The following is a 21,786-nucleotide window of genomic DNA, read 5'->3' as shown; positions in this document are numbered from 1 at the left end:
GCGCTTTCCCTTTGTGCCTCACCGAGTGGCGGGAGTGAGCTGGGAGTCCCAGGTGTTCTGTGTCTTGGTTTTTCTTGTGGTTAAGAATCTCCACCATTAGCAACATAAGATCTCACGCACAGTGTCTCACGGGGTTGAGGTGCCGCAAGTCATTCAGCTGGGGCTGCATTTAGGCTTCTGTTCACCAAGCGGCGGGGTGCCCCTGCCAATGACCGTCACGTGCCTGTGCGGTTGCATCTATGGGAAAGTGCAGGGCTATGTGCCCGACGGCTGTGCTCCCACCTCCAAAGAAGCCCAACCGACTCTCCTTCCGTTCTCACCTCCTGCCCATGAAGCAGGAGAGTCTGGCTTACAAATGCACATCCTATCAAATGGAGCCCAGTCCCTTCCTGACGAAGCCAGTGAGCTTCCAAAGGGAGACAAAGCCTAGTCAGGGCTCCGGACCCCCATCCACAACTCGGAACCCGACCTTACCTGACCTCATGTAAACAGAGCGTCCACAGTCCAGTGGACTCCTTTGATCCTTGAGCTATTCTAAGGACTGTGACAGGCTATAGGCCTTGACATGGCCAGAGGCAAGGCGGGGGGTAACGGTGGCGCCCCGGCCCAGCCTCCTTGGGTTATCTCCCTTCTTTCACTCTTACTCCCTACAGTCCATTCTCCATTATGCAACCAGAGTGAAAAAAAGAAGGTCATATATTAAAACACGTCAAATGGAGTCACTCCCCTGCTCCAGGACTCTCCCAGCTCATGCAGGATAAAATCCCAAACCCTTGTCTATAAAGCTTCCACAACTGGGCCTCTGCCTGTCCTCTAGCCTCAAGTTCCACCACCAGATTCTGTACTCCACCCTGGGGCCCTCGAAATTCCTCGAAAGGTGAGGAAGACCGAGGCAGATGAGTGGGGAGACCAGTGCCCAGGGTGAGATGGAGGGCTGGGCTGGGGGCACTTTCTTTTTTTTTTTTTAAAGATTTTATTTATTTATTCGACAGAGATAGAGACAGCCAGCGAGAGAGGGAACACAAGCAGGGGGAGTGGGAGAGGAAGAAGCAGGCTCACAGCAGAGGAGCCCGATGTGGGGCTCGATCCCATAACGCCGGGATCACGCCCTGAGCCGAAGGCAGAAGCTTAACCGCTGTGCCACCCAGGCGCCCCTGGGGGCACTTTCTGCTTCCAGTCACTCCTACAAGGCTCAGGCCACCTGCACCCACATCCTTTCCCTTCGCAAGTCACTGTCCCTGCTGGCTGGCTGTTGAGACTGGCTCCTGGCCTTCTGTTCCAACAATAACTTAATTTGAAGAGATGTCAGAGTCCATGTGACCCAACTACCAGATTCAAATTCCAGGAGCTCCTTTTAATGCCAAGGGCCTTCGCTCCTGTGTGCTCTGCCATCCGTCATAGGGCTTCAGTCCCAACTGGCCCCCAATCCCTTGCAATTGCTCTTCCCTTCAGAAACCTTATGCTCCAACATCCCACCTGCTCACTGATGTGCCTTCCGATCATGGTTTCGTGAGACGCCTGTAGGCCCTCGACACCACCACCATCTCCTGGCCAGTTGGCAGCTCCCTCCCTGACTCACGCCCTTCCCTATTTAGCTAGTGGCTGGTAACTAGGGGCTCCCAGAGCTGGCTGAGCATCAGAGTCAGTGGGGGGCTCTCAGAGCTCATATTATGGCCCCATCTAGGACATGTGACTCCACAGGCCTCTTGGATGCTCGGACTGACCGCTCAACCCCTCCTGAAACACTCCTCCCTTCTGTTTTCCAGCGCACTACATTCTCCCGGTTCTCCTCAAGCCTCTCTGACTGTTCAGTTTCTGTCCTCCGAGGCCCCTCTCCTTGCTTCCCCTCCTGACATCTGGTCCACCTCTCTGTCCTCAGCCCCTCACTCTCTCCCCCTCCACCCTTTGCTTCATCGGGCAATCTCACCTGTGTGCTGATGACTTCCAAATATGCTGCATTCTTCCCCTCTGCCAGACAAGGTGAACACTCAGAAGTAGGACAGGCAGACGATTACTACTAAAGATGGGCACACCTTTAGATGTTAGGAAGGCTCCTGGCATGTGCCGTCTAGTTATATTCTAATCTCTTTCTGTTCACCAACAGCTCTGTGACACGTAGCTAGGACCACGGTGCACTTTGGGGCCACTGCAGGCAAACTGGCCAACACAGAACTTCTCATAAACACAGTATTGTAACAGACCAAGCCAAACAGTTATGGGTCATTGCAAGGGCTCCTTGCACCAATGGCCTGTCTCTCCTTTCCCCTTCTCCCTCGTCCCCTTATGTGGTACTTACCCCCAAGTACTCCGTGGTCAGAAGCTTCTCGCCTGACAGCTCTCCAAGCTGGGGCTGGATCAGTTCATCTTTGTCCAGATCAGCTTCCATAGTGTCATGGTCCTCCTGTTTCAAAGGACACATGGGGTGAGTGCTCTGGACCCCAGCCACGCATTCCCAGAGAGGAGGCTCCCCAAGTGAGCCCCCGCCATGGAATGAGAAGGCCTTTGCCCAACCCCAGCAACGGATGGCTTTGCATTTCCAAAGGCTTCGGGGGCAGTCTGTCCTCTGTGTATTACCTCTCCATGAAGATGAAAGGGAAAATGCCAGTCCCCCTCTTTCAGAAGCTGGGCACCTAGGGAGCTCTTCCATGATCACAGGTGTGGGAAGGTTCAATAAGATACCTAGCAGTCTCTCCTAGTCACAGTTCTCAGAATTTCCCTCTGTGAGGTCCAGGGACCATATGAACAGCCAAGTCAGTCTACCAAGAACTATTATGCACCTTCATACACACAGGCCGTACAGGGCACACGAAACTTGCTCTTCTCTAGTAGTTTACAGTCAATAAGTAAGACGGCTCATCAAAAGAGTAGAGCTGTTTTGCTTTTGAGAAGATGGGAGTGGATATACTTTCCCTTATTCCTCCCACTAAATACAACCCCACACACCGGACGTTATATATAATATAAACATAAGGGACCCCGAAAGACGGAGAGGAGGCAGACTGGCTAGGTCCCTGAAGATGCAGGGAATGAAAGGTGCTGAGTTCCCTGGGTTTCCTTTGTTCCTTATAGGCTCTACACTTGGAGCTGAAGAAGCCAGCAACGCGGCAACGTGAATGGTGAGGACAAAAAAATCCCCCCCCCAAAGCCCACTCCCTCTAGCCAAAGGACCAGGAAAGGGATAGCCCGGCATGACAGAAGTTTTAGAAAATAACCAAACACCACAGAAAATATCGTGACCCCATCCCAACCAAACCAGGAAGGGCCTCTGGGAGCCCAGATTTCTACCCTCAGTAGGCTGTCATCAGGCACCCCCACATCCCCAGCTGGGGTGATATGAGAGAAGAGCAAGTAATGAGGGCAGTAATGAGGTCCCCCAACCCGAGGTGAGAGTGGCGGCCATGTGGAGAGCCTCGTCTTCCACTTGGCGGTAACACGGTATCGCCCTCTCCATGCTCTGACAGTGTGGGCAACACTAAGGAGGTGCTCCGACCTGTTCTGGTTAGGGAGATACTAGTGGAGGCCTAGAAGGGATCCGGAACTCCCACCCCTGCCCTGCAGTAACAAGGAGTCTCCTTTCATCCCCCACCACCAATGGGTGTCAACAGAGGTTGAGTGTAAATCCTGGACTTCTCCTTACACCTGTCAGTAATGAGGAGGAGCCCCTGCTCCCACTGCCAGAGCAGTGTCAGAGGCAGCCAGCTAAAACAAGGTTTAAATTAGATCAAAAGTCTTTTTTTAAAAAAAAAGATTTTATTTATTTATTTGTCAGAGAGAGAGAGAGAGTGAGCGAGAGAGTGTGAGAGCACAAGGAGGGGGAGTGGCAGGCAGAGGGAGAAGCAAGGCTCATGGACGGAAGCAGGGCTCGATTCCAGGACCCTGGGATCATGACTTGAGCTAAAGGCAGATGCTTAACCGGCAGGCATCCTGGATCAAAAATCTTATAGTACTCAAAATATCTGGGTTTAAATAAAAAATCACTCATCATACCAGGAATCAGGGAGCTCTCAAACTGAATAGAAAGAGACAATCAGTAGATGCCAACATCAAGATAACAGAGTTGCTAGAATTATCTGACATAGATTTTAAAGCAGTCATCACAAAAAGGCTTCAATGAGCAATTATAAACATTCTTGAAACAAATGAAAAAACCCCAGAAAGTCTCTAGAACATAGAAAAAGAACAAAATGACCCAAACCAAGCAAAAGAAAGGAAATAATAAAGGGAAGAGCAGGTATCAATGAAAAGGAAAGCAGAAAAACTATAGAGAAAATCAGTCAAACAAAAAGCTGATTCTTTGAAAAGACTAATAAAAATGTCAAGTTCAAGGAAGACCAACAACAACAACAAAAAAGGTTAGACACAAATTACCAATGTCAGGAATGAAACAGAAGATTTTACTACAGATTATGCAGATATCAAAAGGATAAGGGATTACTTTGAATACCTCTACACACATAGGTTTGACAACTTAGATAAAAACACAAATTATCACAAGCCTCTCAACATGAAATTGTGATATAGGACTATTCAAGTAATCTTAACACTATGACTATGAAGGAAATTACTTCATAATTTTAAAGTTCTCTGAAGAAATCTCCAGGCCCACATGGTCTCCCTGGAGATTTCTATCAAGCTTCTAAAAAAGTAAAACCAAATCTGTATGTCTTCAAGAAAACAAAACAGGAAGGAGTACTTCTTAATTCATTTTATAAGGCTTTTATATTACCAAAACCAGATAAAGACAGTGCCATAAAAAGAAAAATACAGACAAATGTCTTTCATGAATAAAGATGCAAAAATCTTTAATAATCAAGTTAAAAGAAAAGGGAAAAAATTCCTTAACAAAACCTTAAGAAATAGAATACAGCAACAGATTAATATGGTAAAAGAATTATATGTCATGACCAAGTGGGGTTTGTTCCGTCAATGCAAGTTTGGTTCAATGTCTAAAATTTAAATACTGTAATCCATAAGATTAACAGGTTTGTGGAGAAAAATATCACATGATCATATAAATGGATGAAAAAAAAAGACAAAATTCAACAACATTCATGACAAAAATAGGAACACAGGGGTACTTGATAAAGAGCCTACAGCTAATATTATATTTGATGATGAAAGACTGCATGCTTTCCCCCTAAGACTGGGAACAAGGCAAGGATTCCTGCTTTCACCATTCTTTCAACATAGTGCTAGAAGTTCTAGCCAGAGCAATAAAACAAGAAAAAAAAAAAAAGGAAATAAAAAGCATATAGATCAGAGAGGAAGAAATAGTACTATCTCTATTTGCAGATACCATGACTGTCTATGTAGAAAATCCCAAGGAATCAAACCCTTGAAAATCCTAGAACTAAGTGAGTTCAGCAAGGTCACAGGATACAAGATAAATATACAAAAATCAATTTCTGAACTTAAATTAAGACACTGAAATGAAAAATACAATATCATTTACAATTGTTCACAAAAATTAAAAATAAAAAAACACTTAGGTGTCAGTCTAGCAAAACATGTATAGGACTTGTATGCTGAGAACTCTAAAACACTAATGAAAGAAACTGAAGATCTAAATGAATGAAAAGTCATACCTTGTTCATGAACTGGAAAACTCAACAGAGTTAAGATGTCAGTTCTGTTCAAAGTGATATATGAATTTAATGTAATTTCTATCAAATACCAGCAAGATTTTTCTGTAGATATATACAGGATTATCCTAAAATTTATATGGAAATGGCAAAGGCTCTAGAATAGCTAAGAAAATTTGAAAAAGAATAAGGTGGGAAGAATCAGTATACCAATTTCAAGACTTATTATGTAGCTACAGGTTTAAAGACTAAGTGGGACTGGCAGAGGAAGAGATATGTAGATCAGTAGAACAGAACAGCTCAAAACAGATGAACATGAATAAGCCCAACTGATTTTTGACAAAGGTGCAAAAGCAATTCAATGAAGGACTGCCTTTTTGATAAATGGCACTTGAGTAACTGGACATACATAGGAAAAAAAAATGGACCTCAATCTCAATCTTATGCCATCTAAAAATTAATTCAAAATGGATCATGGACTTAAATGCAATAGTATCCAACTGTTGGAAAAAATGGGAGAAAATCTTCAGGATCCATGGGTAGGCAAAGAGTTCTACTTGACACCAAAAGCACAATCCATAAAAGGAAAAACTTGATAAATCGGATTTTACTGAAATTTTAAAATCTTTTGCTGAAAGACCCTGTGAAGAGGACAAAAAACTAGAGATTAGGAGAAAATATCTGAAAACCACATATTTGACAAGGGACTAGTATCTGAATATATAGAACGCATAAAACAATTCTCAAAACTCAACATAAAAAGCCCAAACAATCCAATTAGAAAATGGGCAAAAGACACAAAGAGACTGAAGTGGGCCTGTGGGTGGCAAATAAACACAACGAACGTTCAGCGTCACGAGGCGTCAGGAAAACGTGCACTCGAACCCCACTGCGGCGTCGCTCCGCCCCTGGGAGAATGGCTCACGGAACGAACGCTGGTGAGGCTGCAGAGAAACTGGATGGCTCATACGTTGCTGGTGGGAACACAGAAACTCTGGAAAACAGGTTGGCAGTTTCTTCAAAAGCTAAGCCTGCGACTACATATGACCCAGCAATTAGACTCTCGGGCATTTAGCCCAGAGAAAGGGAAACTTATCGTCATATAAAAATCTGTACATGAATGCGTCCAGCAGCTTTACTTGTAACGACTCAAAACAAGGAACGAGAGATTAAGCAAACCTGGGTGTCTCCGTACCAGGAACAACGGACACACACAAACGGGGAGGAATCTCCCGTGACTTACGGCGTGGGAAACAAGCCATTCCTCATGGTTATAAACTGTACGATTCCATTTACATGACATTCTTGAAATGACAAAACTGTGGAAATGGAGAACAGATTAGTGGTTGCCAGGGGTTATGGAGGAAATGGGGGTGGGGGGAAGTGGGTGCGGTTATAAAGGGGATCCTGGTGGTAATGGAAATGCTCTGGATCCTGAATGTCTCAATGTTAAAAGTCTGGCTGTGATATTATACTATGGTTTTTGCAAGATGTTACCCCCGGATGGAGCTGGGTAATGGGGGGGACCTGCAGTCCTCTTTCCCACTCTCTGCCAGGACTTCAGAGACGACGCTGTCCTTCGAGGTTAAATTATAAAGATGGATACAAAACGGACCAACCCTTCACCTGACAGGTGCTAACTAAGGAAAGAATGCATCTATGAGGGGAGCCGCCCCAGCTATGGAAGTGAGAAAGAGGGAGGACGGGGCCCTGAGGAAGCTGGCGGGCCAAGTGCTGGTCCCGCCCTCAGGGTGTAGGGGTGCCGGCGGGCCTGGTGCCAATGGTCCCTGAGATCGTCCAACCAATCCTTCCCCTGATTCCTTGCCCACTCATCAACCTGCAATTTAGCTCCTCTAAACTTGCCAACAGGAAGAGAGAGCTCTATTCTGCAAACACGTGTACCCTGTCCCTGTTTTCAAACTAACTTTTTGTCATTCTGGATGCCCCAGTTGTTTGTGAATTTGATTTCTCTAAGTCAGTTTCCAAGGGAGCTGAAGGCTCACATGTCTGTGGGGCCTGCCTCTGGGCAGGGCTGCTGCAGGGAGGACAGGCTGTCTCTCCAAGCTCTCTTTAGCACACAGATGGATAATGCCATCTGCCATCACTAGACAGTGTCACCCTGACAGGCCGTCTTAAGAAAAGGGGGTTTGCCTTCTTCTAGGTGGTCCCCAAAGACTAAGAGGTAGGTCCCAGACCAGCACAGAGCCTTCTCTAACCATCAGCACCATCTTACTTGGGGCACGGACAGCCAAGCAGACGCTCCTTGTCAGCTTACATATGACAGCATTGTGGGATGCCCTCTGATCCCAGGCCCACTGAGGAACGCACCTCACGCTGATTTCCGTGGTACTTTGCATCTTGCTCTCACAATGGCACCATGGGGATTCCTTTCACTATACCTATTCTGTCTGGTGTGGAGACTAAGCCTGAGAGAAGTGACCAGTCCACAGTGACAGGATGGCCTGAAGGCCAGGAGTCTAGACTTAAAGCCAGGGGCAGCCCCTTTCTACCCAGATCTTTCTCACTCGGCCTCTTGGGACCTGCAGAGAAGCCTGTGTCTGAGGAGGCCATGGCTGAATGGACTGGGTCTTCTGAGGCCCAAAACAGCATTCTGGAACCCTCGGTCTCATTCCTCTTCTTCCCGTCCCGTCTAATTCCAAACAGAGGCTCCACTCTTGTCCTGCTTGAACACCAGGTTCATGGGCAATCTAACGCCCAGTCCTGACTCATTCTCCACAGTCAGGGCTACTGCCTTCTCCTCCGTCTGCTTCACCTGAGCCTGCAGCTCGGCCAAGGGCTAGTGTAGCCGCCATCCTGAAATTTCACTCGGGGCTCCTTCAAGGTAACGCTATCTGTGAGGCCCTACCTGAGGTCAGCTCAGGGACAGCTAGGGACGAGTTATGGTGCCACGGTGGCTTAGCGTTTAGTTTACTAAAATGCCAACGTCTTAGTGATCAAATAGTGTGTGCATGATAGGATTATTCTAGGAAAATGACCGCACTCTGTGAACAAAAGCGGCAGGCTCTGTGGTCAGAGTGAGTGGCAGGGAGCTCTGGGCAGTGGGTTAGTATTTCAACCCTTTTCCAGGGGCCGAAGCCTTGGAGGCACCGGTGGGAAATGGGCATATGAATCGCAGTGTCACGGAGGGACTGGTGATACACCACTTCCCAGCCAGGTTGGAATATGAGGCGGTAAGAAATTAAACAAACATCCACATTCCATTTCGATGAAAAAGTAAACGGTCCATGGCTTACCTCAGCCAAAGCTAGCCAGAGTTACTTCTTTACCCTGGGCAACAAGGCCTCTGTAAGACACTCACTCACGAATCAGCCTATACACACACTAGCAAGTACTTCTCATCGCCAGTTAAAGCCTGATTCATTAACTTGTTCCAAAGCTAGTAAGAGGTTCACTGAACTACTTATTCAATATTCTTTTTTAGTTAAAACAAGCTGAAGCTGGTGTTTTAAATTATTATTATAACTACTTTATAGTTAAATTCGTTGATAACGGATAGGCCCTCCCTAACCTCCAAAAACACAGGCCACTTTCTGCATTTGGTCTCTAATGTATACAACCATTAACAAAAGGGAACTCGAATCCAGTGCAACACGGGAGTGTGGGACCAGAGAAAGCGGCAGGGCTCCATTTGCTTCCTCTGCCACCGCTGCTCCACGGGCTGCGTGCGGACAGACACTTGAGGGGCCGGCAGGACAATTACCTTAGTGCGCAATGCACAAAGGCAGGAAAACGGACGTGGCAATCATTATTTGATCGACAGTTCTCGGTTCAGAAAGTTTTGTACTGATGGGGCGCCTGGGTGGCGCAGTCGTTAAGTGTCTGCCTTTGGCTCAGGGCGTGATCCCAGCGTTCTGGGATTGAGCCCCACGTCAGGCTCTTCTGCTGGGAGCCTGCTTCTTCCTCTCCCACTCCCCCTGCTTGTGTTCCCTCTCTCGCTGGCTGTCTCTCTCTGTCAAATAAATAAATAAAATCTTAAAAAAAAAAGTTTTATACTGAGGCTGTCATTCGGAATGACGGGGTTCTTGTCAGCGTCTCTCAATTTCTCTATCCAGCAGATGAGATCATCTTGCTGCCTCTGTGAAAATGACTTCCTGACAGAGGACATTTCTTAAGTTCTCTGATTTTGAAAAGCCATATACTGCACAGACATAGACAAGTCAGAGTCCTGGTTTTCCTAAGAAATGCTAGCATCAGGGGAAGGGAAATGGAGGTAGGTTAGGGCTTCTGAAACGTGAAGAGCAAAAGTAAAATGAGCTGTACTAGCTGAGGTGGAAAATGCAATGCAACAAAGAGAAACGAGGACTTAATTCAATACTATTCAATCCGCTTCCAGCAGCACTTGGGAAACTATGTGCAGAGGGAGGACTGGGAAGGCAGAGGAAAGCACTAGATGCGGTGGGAAATGTAAGCAGAGAGCCTATCAGAAACGATGCTTGCTGATAGCGGGGCACTCGCTCCACTTTCATAGTCGGTGCCAAGTGGATTAAAACCACTAAGGAGGTTGAAGAACTTTCTGAGATGCACAAACCTAGGAGGCGTTCCTTGAAAACCAGAGTTTACGCCGTCCACCTGGGAGAGAGGCGACCACTTTCCATTCGTTTCCCCCAGGTTAGCTGGGAAGAATTTTATTCGCCCCGCTCAGGGACAAGTGGCGGAGCGTGGCGGCCTCCGGGGCCAGAGGGCACCGTGTGAAAACAGCACCAGCCACCCTAACTTTCCCCAGGTGCTTATGAATTCCAAACGAAACATATTTTGAAATCAACTCTGTGAAGCAAGGAGGTGACGGATAAGGAAATGGTTCAAGAAGAAATGCCTCATAAGGGTGGGTTTTAAATACCATTGTTGGGAGGAATTTTACTAACATTACTGGTCTTTATGTACTTGAGCAGAACGTATCAGATTACTAAAGGAACAGCTCGGTGCTAGCTGATTACTTCCAGAAATTAAGAATGCCTCGTAAAAAAAGGCACTCGAGCTGCGATGAATTTAGATGTTCTAATATGAAGCTTCCCCGGGGCAGCTCGGTGATCTTATGACACGACAAGATTCTTAACTGGAGGCTTTAGATACATAATACTCCAGACAGACCAGATTCTAAGCAATTGGCCTGAAAACAAAACTAAGGTTGACCACTAAATGCATTTGAAAACTCAAGATTCTTGCAGATAGAATGCGGAGAGCAGAATGTATTCAAGTAGTTTTACATATGACAAGTCAAAGTATCGAGTGTGAATTCCACTTGAAGTAATTACAAGACTTCTACCAGCAGTTTAAATTTGAGACACTTTCTCAGAATACTGAATTGTAAATCTCACTCTTTGTAAAAATAAGGGAAAAACACTCCACATGGGAGAGAAAGGGTGGACTGAGGTGACCAGGCAGGCAGTATAACCAACAGACTTCTCCCAGTGGAATGGATCCTTCCCACTTCTGAAGCTCTGAGTGTGTGCCTAGGACCGCAGCAGGTCCTGGATCCTGGAGGACTTATCGTGATGCTGAAAAGTTGTTCTAGAGAGCAACTTCCTCTTTCACAGAAGGCATCCTGGGGTAATGACAGCTGTCTAACCATCAGCCCCCTTCACAACCAACCATGTGATAGAAATCAGTGAAAACCCCACACCCTTTACTTCCCTGATTCTTTTATTTTTTAAAAAGATTTTATTTATTTATTTGACACAGAGAGAGAGAGAGACAGAGAGCGAGCACAGCAGGGGGAGCAGCAGAGGGAGAGGGTGAGGGAGAAGCAGGCTGAGCAGGGAGCCCGATGTGGGGCTTGATCCCAGGACCTTGGGATCATGACCTGAGCAGAAGGCAGACAATTAACCAACTGAGCCACCCAAGCGCCCTTTCCCTGATTCTTTTAATTCATTGCTTTAGCTGCTCAATTTGCTTGCTTCAACTTTTTCTGAAGTCTAAGTGAAGATATATGAAGAAGGTGGCACAGTTGCTCTGTCAAAATCAAGCTTACAACGAGGCAGAATACGTAGCATCAGAAGAGACCAGGAGGCGTCACAGGACCGGAAGTCAAAGACAGCAGCCAACAGCACAGCAGGGTCCAGAGACCGGGCCTTCTACAGACAAGAGGATTCGGTAACCTGAATGGTAGTTCCTTCTAAACAGGGGTCCTGTGAATGTGCTCTGGAGCTGGGGGCCTCAGGGGAACAACAGCCCCTGGGGAAGCCTGGGTGTGCTCCCAATCAGGAGTGAGCAGGGGTAGGGCTGGTTGACAAGAAACCACCACCCGAGAAGTGGAAACCATGCCCCTGACATAATGAAGGTATTTTCTTACGTGCCAGGAAGAATGTCGTAAGGGAAAACTATTATTCAATAAACCACATATGTTCTGGACATTCAGATGCACCTCAAAGTCCTCATAGAATCTACATAAAGGAGCTCTGAAAAGTAAGCCTCTTGTGTTTCTCAAGTCCCCAGGGTGGGGTGGGGATGGAGGGTAGGAATCTGACTGAATTCACTCAGTTTTTCAGGAAAACCCTCATAGGCCCGCTGTTACTGTTAGTTACTGGAAGTTACTGGCAACAGCCTCCTTCCCTTCCTTCACCCACTGAAGGGACCCAACTTCTCTTCTCCTTGCTCTCTACCCCCAGTTGCACCCTGGCCACCCACTCACTGGCCTCAGTTCCAGCTCTGGCCAGGCAATATGGGCGGAACCTTTACTCTAGAAGACTCTGGATTGCTCCAGTCTAGCCTGGCTCTGGATTACGATGATGTTAAAACCAGCTCACATGCACTGAATCTGCACTAGCATTTTACAGGGATTATGTCATTCGATCCTTGCAAACACCTGATGAAACGGGTATTTATATTCCTACTTCCTAGATGAGGACACTGAGGCCTACCCAGGTTAACCAACTTGCTCAAGGCCACACAGCTGGTGGGTGTGGGGCAAGACTCAAACCCAGGCAGTCTGATTCCTGAACCACTTTCCTGGTAGTTAGATTCAGCCAATTACTGTCCAACAGTCGGCAAGGGTCTGTCATTTCTCAGGGTCTCTGGGGGAGTACAGAAAGGCTTCTGTGCTTGGCCCCACCTGTTCCCCGTCACCTTGGACTTGGAATGAGGATATGGGCAGCACACATGACATGAGACAAGAATTTGACCCAAGACCCCAGTGAGCTGCAACAATAAACCCACCTGCCAAGGAGATACCGATCAGGGAGTAAGAGAGCATCCTAGCCTTGGCTTTAACCCCCACCCCGCCCCGCCCCGCCCCAGCTTTTCTGGATTAGATTTACTCTGCATAGCTCCAGAAGGAGGAACAAGTGGGTACAAACTGGACAGAAAGGAAGAAAAGGAAACTATAATTTTTGTGTGTGTCCACTATGTGCCATAGATTAACTCCTTAATCTCACAACGGTTCCGTAATGATTATTAACTTCTTTTTACAGATGAAGAAATAAAGCTAGTAATGAGAAAGGTAAGATAAAGGTAGGGGTGCCCGGGTGGCTCAGTCAGTTGAGCGTCCGACTCTTGGTTTCGGCTCAGGTTGTGATCTCGCTCTTCTGAGATCGAGCCCCAGGTCAGGCTCCAGGCTCAGCACGGAGTCAGTTTCAGATCCTCTTTCCTTCTGCCCCTTCCCTTGCTCATGCTCTCTCTCTAAAATAGGTAAGTAAAATCTTAAAAGTAAAAAAAAGATAGAGGTAGATTGGGGTCTCACTGAGTGGGGCTTTGAATGCCACCACTAGCTGCTTACTTTTACGAGGTGATGGGGAGCTCAGAAATGTTTTTTAAAAGGGAAAGTATAAATGGACTCAGCCATTCTGGGGAGCAGTAGGACAGGAGCTGGTAAGGCCGAGACCCTTCCATACACCTGTGAGGCAGCAAGCCCAGGTCTAGGTGTGTCCTTGAGAGAAGCATTTGCGTGTGTGTGAGGAAAGCTCCCCGCCGCACTGTGGAAAACACAGGGACAACTTGCCTCCCTCAGGAAAGAGTGGATACAGCCACACAGCAGTTAAATGCATGAGCTAGGGTAGCAGGTACTCTTGTGAATAAATCTCTTAACCCCTACCGTGAAATGGAAAAAGCAAGTTGGTAAATGATTCAGAGTACTATGCCACTGAAGGAAAATTAAAAGCCATAAAACAATAGCGTGTTTGTTTATGGAAATATAATGATATTATAAAAGTCCAGCATCTTCTGTGAAATTTTATACGCCAGCTTCTAGTGGTTGATGCTAGGAAGGAAGGGAGGGGTGCAGGCTGAGGGGACAGAGCCACAGCTGTCATATTATTTTCCGTACTTTCTGGAAAGATTACAATGTTCCCCAATTTGAAATGAAGTGCTCGTGTCCCTGCATGCCCCAAGCCCTGCTGTGGGAAGACGGTCTGGTGGCCACATGCGGACGGGCTGGGGAGGAGAGAGACCGGGCAGTTGGGAGGGCACGGGGATGAGCCTTCGTGAGGGGGTGGAGCAGAAAAGGAAATGAACAGGAAGATGAAAGCGACTTCAGAACGATGAGCTCCGGTTTCTGGAAGATGATGACACAGTGCGAGCAGTAAGGAGTGATCGCAGGTCACTTAGCAGCTTGAAGAGTACGTGTGCGCTTTGCTGGCCTCACGGTCTGTCAGAAGCACGTACTGAATGTGCGTCACGAGTGAGACGCTGGGCTGAGCACTGCTCTCGTCCAGGGCAGTTAGCACCTGGCCCGTCTAGAGGAACCGACTCTTGTCCATGGCAGAGTCACGACCCCAACAAGGGTCCCTGGTTCTAAGGTGGGTGATTTTTTTTAGGCCCAAATGCCTTGTCAGCCCAGAATTCATGAGGTCCACAGGCTGCCTGGTCTCGGTGCCTCGGAGCGTAGTTCAAGGACAGGAATGTCAAGCCCCGTCAGTGACTGACTGAATTCACCTGGTAGCTTCCTTTCTCATTGGGAAGCAGCCCTTGCACTTGATGCAAGAGGAGTAATAATGTCACTTCTCACAAAATCCCTTCTAACAGCTTCCTTCCTCTCTCAGAATAAAAGCTCATAATCTTCTCAAGGCTCTGGGTGATCTGACCATTGCTGCCTTCTCTGCCCCCTATCCTATCCCCTCCCCATTTCTCCTTGTTCCTAGAGCCCCCGAGTGTTTCTCTACCTCAGGGCCTGGACGTCTGCTGACCCCATTGCCATGGGGCTCGCTCCCTCGTGCCCTTGCCACTTGAGTGTTCCTCAAGGCACTCACTATCATCTGACATAATATAGTTCTCGTTGCGTCTTTGTTTAAGGTCTGATTTCTCCCGGCAGAGTATCTATCTTACTGCTCTATCCCTAGGGCCTAGAATAGTGCCTGGTGATGTCTGGTAATAGGAACACGAGTTGCTCAGGCAAGTCCCCTCTACGTAGAAATCAAGTACAAAATGTGACACATTTATTAAAAACAATAATTTCAGAACACTGAAGAGTGACCAACGACAGGCAGCAACTTGAGAAGTGTTTGCTCCCTGGGGAAGCGCTCTGGCAGCTGGGCAAGAATGGTGCATTTATGGTCCACTTGCCTGGGGGAGTTCCCCTCTATTTCAAGCAGTGAACACCCACAGCTTTACCAGCTGAAGGTGTGAACCTGGTAGCAAGTAGAGCAGCTAGAAGCAAGGGAGCCACAAAGACTGAGGTAATAAAATCTCCACGCATCCCTGACGGACTGCTAAGCTGCAGACACAGGCAGAAAACTCCAGGGGGCCCAGAGAAAATTGAAAGCTTGTGTGTGTGGGGGACTTGCACATTTTCTGCACGTTTAAATGTATTCCTCAACCTACACACGGTTCAAGTGGCAGCAGGTGGAAACCTTCCTGACTTGGGGTATGTAAACATAATCTCTGCCCATATCACTGGCTGGCTGGCAGGCAAACTGGGCAGGGAGGCCTGGCGGGGGCGCTAAAGAGCAGAGGCCACTGGCCACATAGCACAGGGGAGCGAGACTGCCCGGTCAGAGACCAGGCGGGTTAACTGTTTACTAAAACCAACAACAACGCTCAGGAGAACAAAACAAAATCCAGAGTCACCACAACATGCTATCTGAAAGGTGTAGTTTTCAACCCAAGGCATGAGTAGCCATGCCGAAGAAAGAGAAAAGCCTGGCCAGTACTCAGGAAAAATAAAGTCGCCAATAGAACGAACTGTGAGTAGGCTCAGATGTTGGACTTCACAGACAAAGACTCCAAAGCAGCTATTATAAAAATGTTTAAAGAATTAAAGAAAAGTACGCTCAAGAGCTAAAGGCAAATATGCTAAAAATGAGTAAGAAAACCCAGGAAATCTTGACTGGGGAAATGGACACTATAAAAAGGAACTAAATGGAATTCCAGAACTGAAAAGCTAACTGAAAAGCGTAGTAACTGAAATGAAAATGCAGTGGGTGGGCTCAACATCAGATATAAGATGGCAGAAGATCACTTAACTGCAAGACGGCAAGAGAAACATCTGGCTCAGAGAATAGAGAGAAAAAAAAAAAACCCTGAAGAAAAATGAAGAAAGCTTCAGGGACCTGTCAGATAATATCACAAATTCCAAAATATGTGCAATTGGATTTCTCAGAGATGAGAGAAAGGGGCAGAAAGAATACTTGAATAAATAATGGCTGAACCCTCCCCAACAACTTATAGACCCAAGAAGCTCAATGCACCCTAACAAGGAGACACACAAAGAAAACCACACCCAGACATGTCACAATCAAATTGCTGAGAGACAATATTAAAGAGAAAATCTCAAGTAGCAAGGGAAAAAGAACTCCTCATGTTCAGGGAAACCATGATCAATGATACAAGCAACAGCTGGCTTTTCATCAGAAACCATGGAAGCCAGAAGGCAAAGAATGACACAAAGTGATAGAGAAAAGCCCGTTGGCCAAGACATCTGCATCCAGTGAAAGGAGCCTTCAAAAATGAAGGTGAAAGAAAGGCAATTCCGGGTATTAAAAACAGAGAGAATTTGTTAACAAACCCGTGTTACCAGAAATGCTAAAGACAGAGCTTTTAGGTGAAAGGGAATGGACGTCAGGTGGTAACTTCACCCCAGAAGGAATGAAGAGCGCTGGAAATGGTAAACATGTGGGTGGAGACACAGATAGATTCTTTCCCCGAATTTCTTTAAAAGACGTGTGACTATTTAAAGCAAAGAGTTACAACAGTGGGTTGATAATAAATATAGATGTAGCATATATGGCAACAGAGCACAAAAGAGGAACAGAAATGGAGCCATACTGTGCAAAGTTCTCCTATTTTACCAGAAACAGGCAGTATTGACCAGAAGTAGATTGTGGTAAGTAAAACACGCATATTGTAATCCCTAGAGCCAACTTTAAAGGAAAAAGGCAAATACAGCTAAAAAGCTAATGGTCATTAAAATGGTATGCCAGGAAATACTTGTTTAATACCAAAGGCAACCCACATGAAGAAGGTGAGAAGAGAGGAATAAAAAAATGACCTAAATAGAAAACAGCAAATAGCAGAATGAAACCCAAGTAGATCCAAAATTACATTAAATGTGAATGAATATTAAACAAATTTTAAATTCTGAAAAAGAACAAAGCTGGAGGACTCCTATTTCCAAATCTACTGTAGAGCCACCATAACTAAAATCTGTGGTGTCAGCACACCAACAGACATACGTCACGTGGACAGAAATGAGAGCCCAGAAATAAATGCTTCTGTTTATGCCAATTGATTTTTTATTTTTATGGAGGGACAATTTGACAGAGTAATTCAACAGGTCAAAGCATATCTTTTCAACAAATGGTACTGGGCCAATTGGATATTCACATGCAAAACAATAAATTGAGATCTTTACCTCACACCAAACATAAAAATGAACTAAGAATGGTCCTCGATCTAAATGTAAGAGCTGAAATCACAGAAACTCTGAGATGAACCACAGGAGGAAATCTTTGCAATGCTGGTTTAGGCTAATGGTTTTCAACTGGGGGTGATTTTGTCCCCTCCCGGGGGACATTGAGCAATGTCTGGAAACATTTCTGGTTGTCACCACTCTGGAGTGGGGTAGATAATACTGGCACGTAAGGAGTAGAGGTCAGGGATGCTGTGAAACGCCCTGTAACACACTGGACACCCCCCACAACGAAGCATTAGCTCTCCCAAAATGTCAAGAGTGCCAAAGTCGATAAACTCTGGGTGGCGCCAAGAGTCCTTAGATGCAACAATAAAAAGAGAACATTAAAAAAAAAAAAGGTAAATTTGAAGATAAAAAACTTTAGTGCTTCAAAAGACGCCATTAAGAAAAGGGAAAGACAAGACACCTGAGACTAATGTAATGCTGTATGTTAATGCTGGAATTAAAATAAACAACTTAATAAAAGATAAAGAAAATGAAAAGACAAGCCACACGTTGGGAGAAAATACTTGCAAATCATGTATCAGAAAAAGGACTTGTATCCGGAGTATACAGAGTTCTCACAACTCCATGAGACAAACAACCCAGTTTTAAAAATGGGCAAAATATTTGAATAGACATCGCACCAAAGATCACATACGAATGGTTAGTGTTATGGGTTGAATTGTGTATCCCCGGAAGATTTATGGCAGTCCTAACCCCCAATACCTCCGTGTGACGAGAAAAACATTTGTTTTTCTGAATTGCTGCCTGTGCATCTTATAGCATAATAACCCTACTCACACCCAGAGCCTGGACATTTAGATAAGGACTTGAGTTTAGGATTCCTGCAATAAATTCCTGCTTTGCTTTTCCTAGGGACCTTAAAATAACCCCTTAGAATTAAGTCTGAGAAAAGTTAGTGACCTCTTCTCCAAACACCTTACAAGTAACAGGTGCTTATCACCCTGCTTCTATCCCCTGCCCTCTCGTGACCTGGGACAGAGAACTGCTCTTCCCCGGCTCACTGTCTAACCCAACGCCGTCCCCCAGTCCCCCACTTTCTGGGGTCTGTAAGCAGTAAGTCTTGTGACTCTACTTCCTTGGTGTGTGAATATTAAAATGGTGCCTTCAATCAAAACAGCCCTGTGGGTTTCACCTCCCCAAAGCAGGAGCTCGGATGCTGAAGGAGCTGCCTGCGCGTGGCTTGCGTCCCCTCATTCAGCGGGCCGTAGCCTATATATTCTTCACCCAATACGTCAGTTCCAGCTTCTCAACACACTCAGAGAGTGACCTGAATTTGCAATCGGGTGCTTGTAGATGTAATTAGTGAAGAGGAGGGCACACTGGAGTCGGATGGGCCCTTAATCCAATATGACCCCTGTCCTTTTAAGAAGATGATGTGGAGACAGGGTAGGTGTGAGTGCCACAGGACAAGGGAAGCACTAAGAGAAAGCCTGGAACAGATTCTCCCCGAGAGCCCTGAGGGAGCACAGCCCTGCTGACACCTTAACTTTGGACTCCTAGCCTCCAGAACTGTGAGACAAGACATTTCTGTTGCTTGAAGCTACCTAGTTTATAGTACTGTGTTACAGCAGCCCTAGCGACTAACACAGCTGGCAAGGACATGCAAAGATGCTCAACGTCATTACTTATTAGGAAAACACAAATTACAAACACATTGTCCTGTCAGTTGACACCCACTAGCGTGGCTATAACTAAAGCTGTAGACAACGACAAACGCTGGGGAGGATGTGGAGAAATGGAACCCTCGACGCTGCTGGTGGGAATGTAACAATGGGCACAACCACTTTGGAAGAACATTTTGTTCCATCCCATCAAAAGGTAAACATAAATTTGTGAAATGACCCAGGAATTCCACTCTTGAGTAAATACCCAAGAGAAGTGAAAACATAAGGCTACATAGGGACTTGTACACAAATGTTCAGAGCAGCATTATTTATAATAGCTAAAAAAGTGGAAACAATGCAAATGTCTATCAACCAGAGAACAGATAAACACAAAGTGGTATTTCCATGTAGCGCAACACTAGTCAGCCGCAGAAAGGGATGAACTACTGCTGCATTCCGTAATAGGGTAAAACCTCAAAAGCATACAAAATGAAAGCCCCCAGATGCAAAAGACCACATACAATTAGAAATGTACAGGGGTGCCTGGGTGGCTCAGTCAGTTAAGCATCTAACTCTTGATTTAGGCTCAGATCATGACCTCAGGGTTGCGAGACTGAGCCCCGTGTAGGGCTCTGCGCTGGGCGTGGAGCCTCCTTGAGATTCTCTCTCTCCTCTCCCTCTGCTCCTCCCCCCAGTTCTCTCTCTCTAGAAGAGAAAAGAAAGGAAAAAAGACAAAAGAAAAAAGAAAGAAATGTCCAGAAAAGGCAAATTAATACAGACAAAAAGCAGATTGGTAGTTGCTTGGGGCTTGGGGTGAGGGGAAAGGTGGACAGAAATTCCACCTTTGGGAATGACGGAAATGTTCTTATAATTGAATTGTGGGGATAGTGGTGCAACTCTGTAAATGTATTAAAAATCACTGAGTTGTGCAGTTAGAAAAGATGAATTTTATGATACGTAAATTATAACTCAATAAAACTGTATGTATTTATGGATGCACTAAATAAACAATCCAATCACAGGCAGAGATTGTCAGACTGGATAAAAAAGCAAAATCCAGCTACAACTTGTCTACAGAGAAGCAGTTTATTGTTAAAAAAAATTTTTTTAAGTTTATTTAAGTAATCTCTTATACCAAATGTGGTGCTTGAACTCCCCACCTCAAGATCAACAGCTGCGTGCTCCGCTGACTGAGTCAGCCAGGGGCCCCTAAACAAATATTTTTAATTGAAGTGTAGTTGACATATAATATCAAATTAGTTTCAAGTGTAACAGTGATTCAACAATTCTACGCATTGCGAAATGCCCACCATGATAACCGTATTACAGGATTATTGACTATATTCCCTATGCTGTACTTTTTATCCCTGTGACTTACGAGAAAGCACTTTAATTAAATTAATTAATTAATTTATTTGACAGAGAGAGACAGCCAGCGAGAGAGAGAACACAAGCAGGGGGAGTGGGAGAGGAAGAAGCAGCCTCCCAGCGGAGGAGCCTGGTGTGGGGTTCGATCCCGGAACGCCGGGATCACACCCTGAGCTGAAGGCAGATGCTTAACGACTGAGCCACCCAGGCACCCCTAATTTTTTTTAAAAGATTTTATTTAGTTTTTTTTTTTTTTTAAAGATTTTATTTATTTATTTGACAGAGACAGAGACAGCCAGCGAGAGAGGGAACACAAGCAGGGGGAGTGGGAGAGGAAGAAGCAGGCTTCCAGCAGAGGAGCCTGATGTGGGGCTCGATCCCATAACGCCGGGATCACGCCCTGAGCCGAAGGCAGACGCTTAACCGCTATGCCACCCAGGCGCCCCTTTATTTAGTTATTTGAAAGAGAGAGAGAGACAGCACAAGCAGGAGGAGCAGCAGGCAGAGGGAAAGGGAGAAGCAGGCTCCCCACGGAGCAGAGACCAATGCGGGGCTTGATCCCAGAATCCTAGGATCATGACCTGAGCCGAAGGCAGACACTTAACTGACTGAGCCACCCAGGTGCCCCGAGAAAGCACTTCAAATTCAAAGACACAAATAGATGGCAGGTAGAAGAATGGAAAAAGTACTATACCAGGTAAACAGTGCATATAAGAGAACTGGAGTGGCTATGTTAATATCAGACAAACAGTCTAGGAGCACGAAGAGAGACAGAGGACATTTCCTAATGATAAAGGGGTCAACATAACAGTTACAAACCTAGAGGCTTAAAACAAAAGAACTCTAAAATAGATGACACAAAACTGATAGAAATGAAAGGAAAAATAGGCAAATCTACAATTATAATCAGAGAGTCTATATTCCTCGCTCTGTAACTGGTAGGACAAATGGACAGAAAAATCAGTAAGGATGCAGAATAGGCCCAGACATAGAGCAGGTGCTCGACAAACATGTTAAGGAGATGAATTCTTGCTGAGTCTGTTTCTGTGAGGTTCTCAAAGCCTGATCAACTCGGATGATGCAGGAGAAAACAGAAGAGCTATGCTCAGTCACCACAGACGGTGTGGGCCAGGCGCTCAGCTCAGGCTACACACAGATACTCATTTACTCCTTATGACACTGCTGTCTGGTTGTTAAAACAAAAATTAAGTTTCTGAAATTAAAAACTGAAGGTGAACCCCAGTAAAGCTGGAAAAGTGTGAGATTCAGACTGTTATGGGAGGTTGGATTTTTCCCATGTGGGGTAAGGTTCCAATGGTAATAAATGTCAGTTTAGATTGCTAAAAACTCTTTTTTTTTTTTAAAA

The 21,786-nt window shown here is 45.8% G+C and overlaps 1 protein-coding gene across 12 annotated transcripts in view; it reads right to left on the bottom strand.

Moving 5' to 3' along the window:
* Window positions 1–21,786, bottom strand: part of ARMC9 (armadillo repeat containing 9) — a 151,103-nt gene that overhangs the window by 32,662 nt on the left and 96,655 nt on the right. For all 12 annotated transcript variants that reach the window (XM_034655378.1, XM_034655383.1, XM_034655379.1 and 9 more), the window contains one exon: window positions 2,297–2,401. In XM_034655378.1, the coding sequence (XP_034511269.1) occupies window positions 2,297–2,401 (105 nt within the window). The remainder of the gene's footprint in view (window positions 1–2,296; window positions 2,402–21,786) is intronic.

This window comes from Ailuropoda melanoleuca, chromosome 2 (genome assembly GCF_002007445.2).
Source record: "Ailuropoda melanoleuca isolate Jingjing chromosome 2, ASM200744v2, whole genome shotgun sequence".
NCBI classification, from domain to species: domain Eukaryota; kingdom Metazoa; phylum Chordata; class Mammalia; order Carnivora; family Ursidae; genus Ailuropoda; species Ailuropoda melanoleuca.
This window is presented reverse-complemented; position numbering and strand designations above follow the sequence as displayed.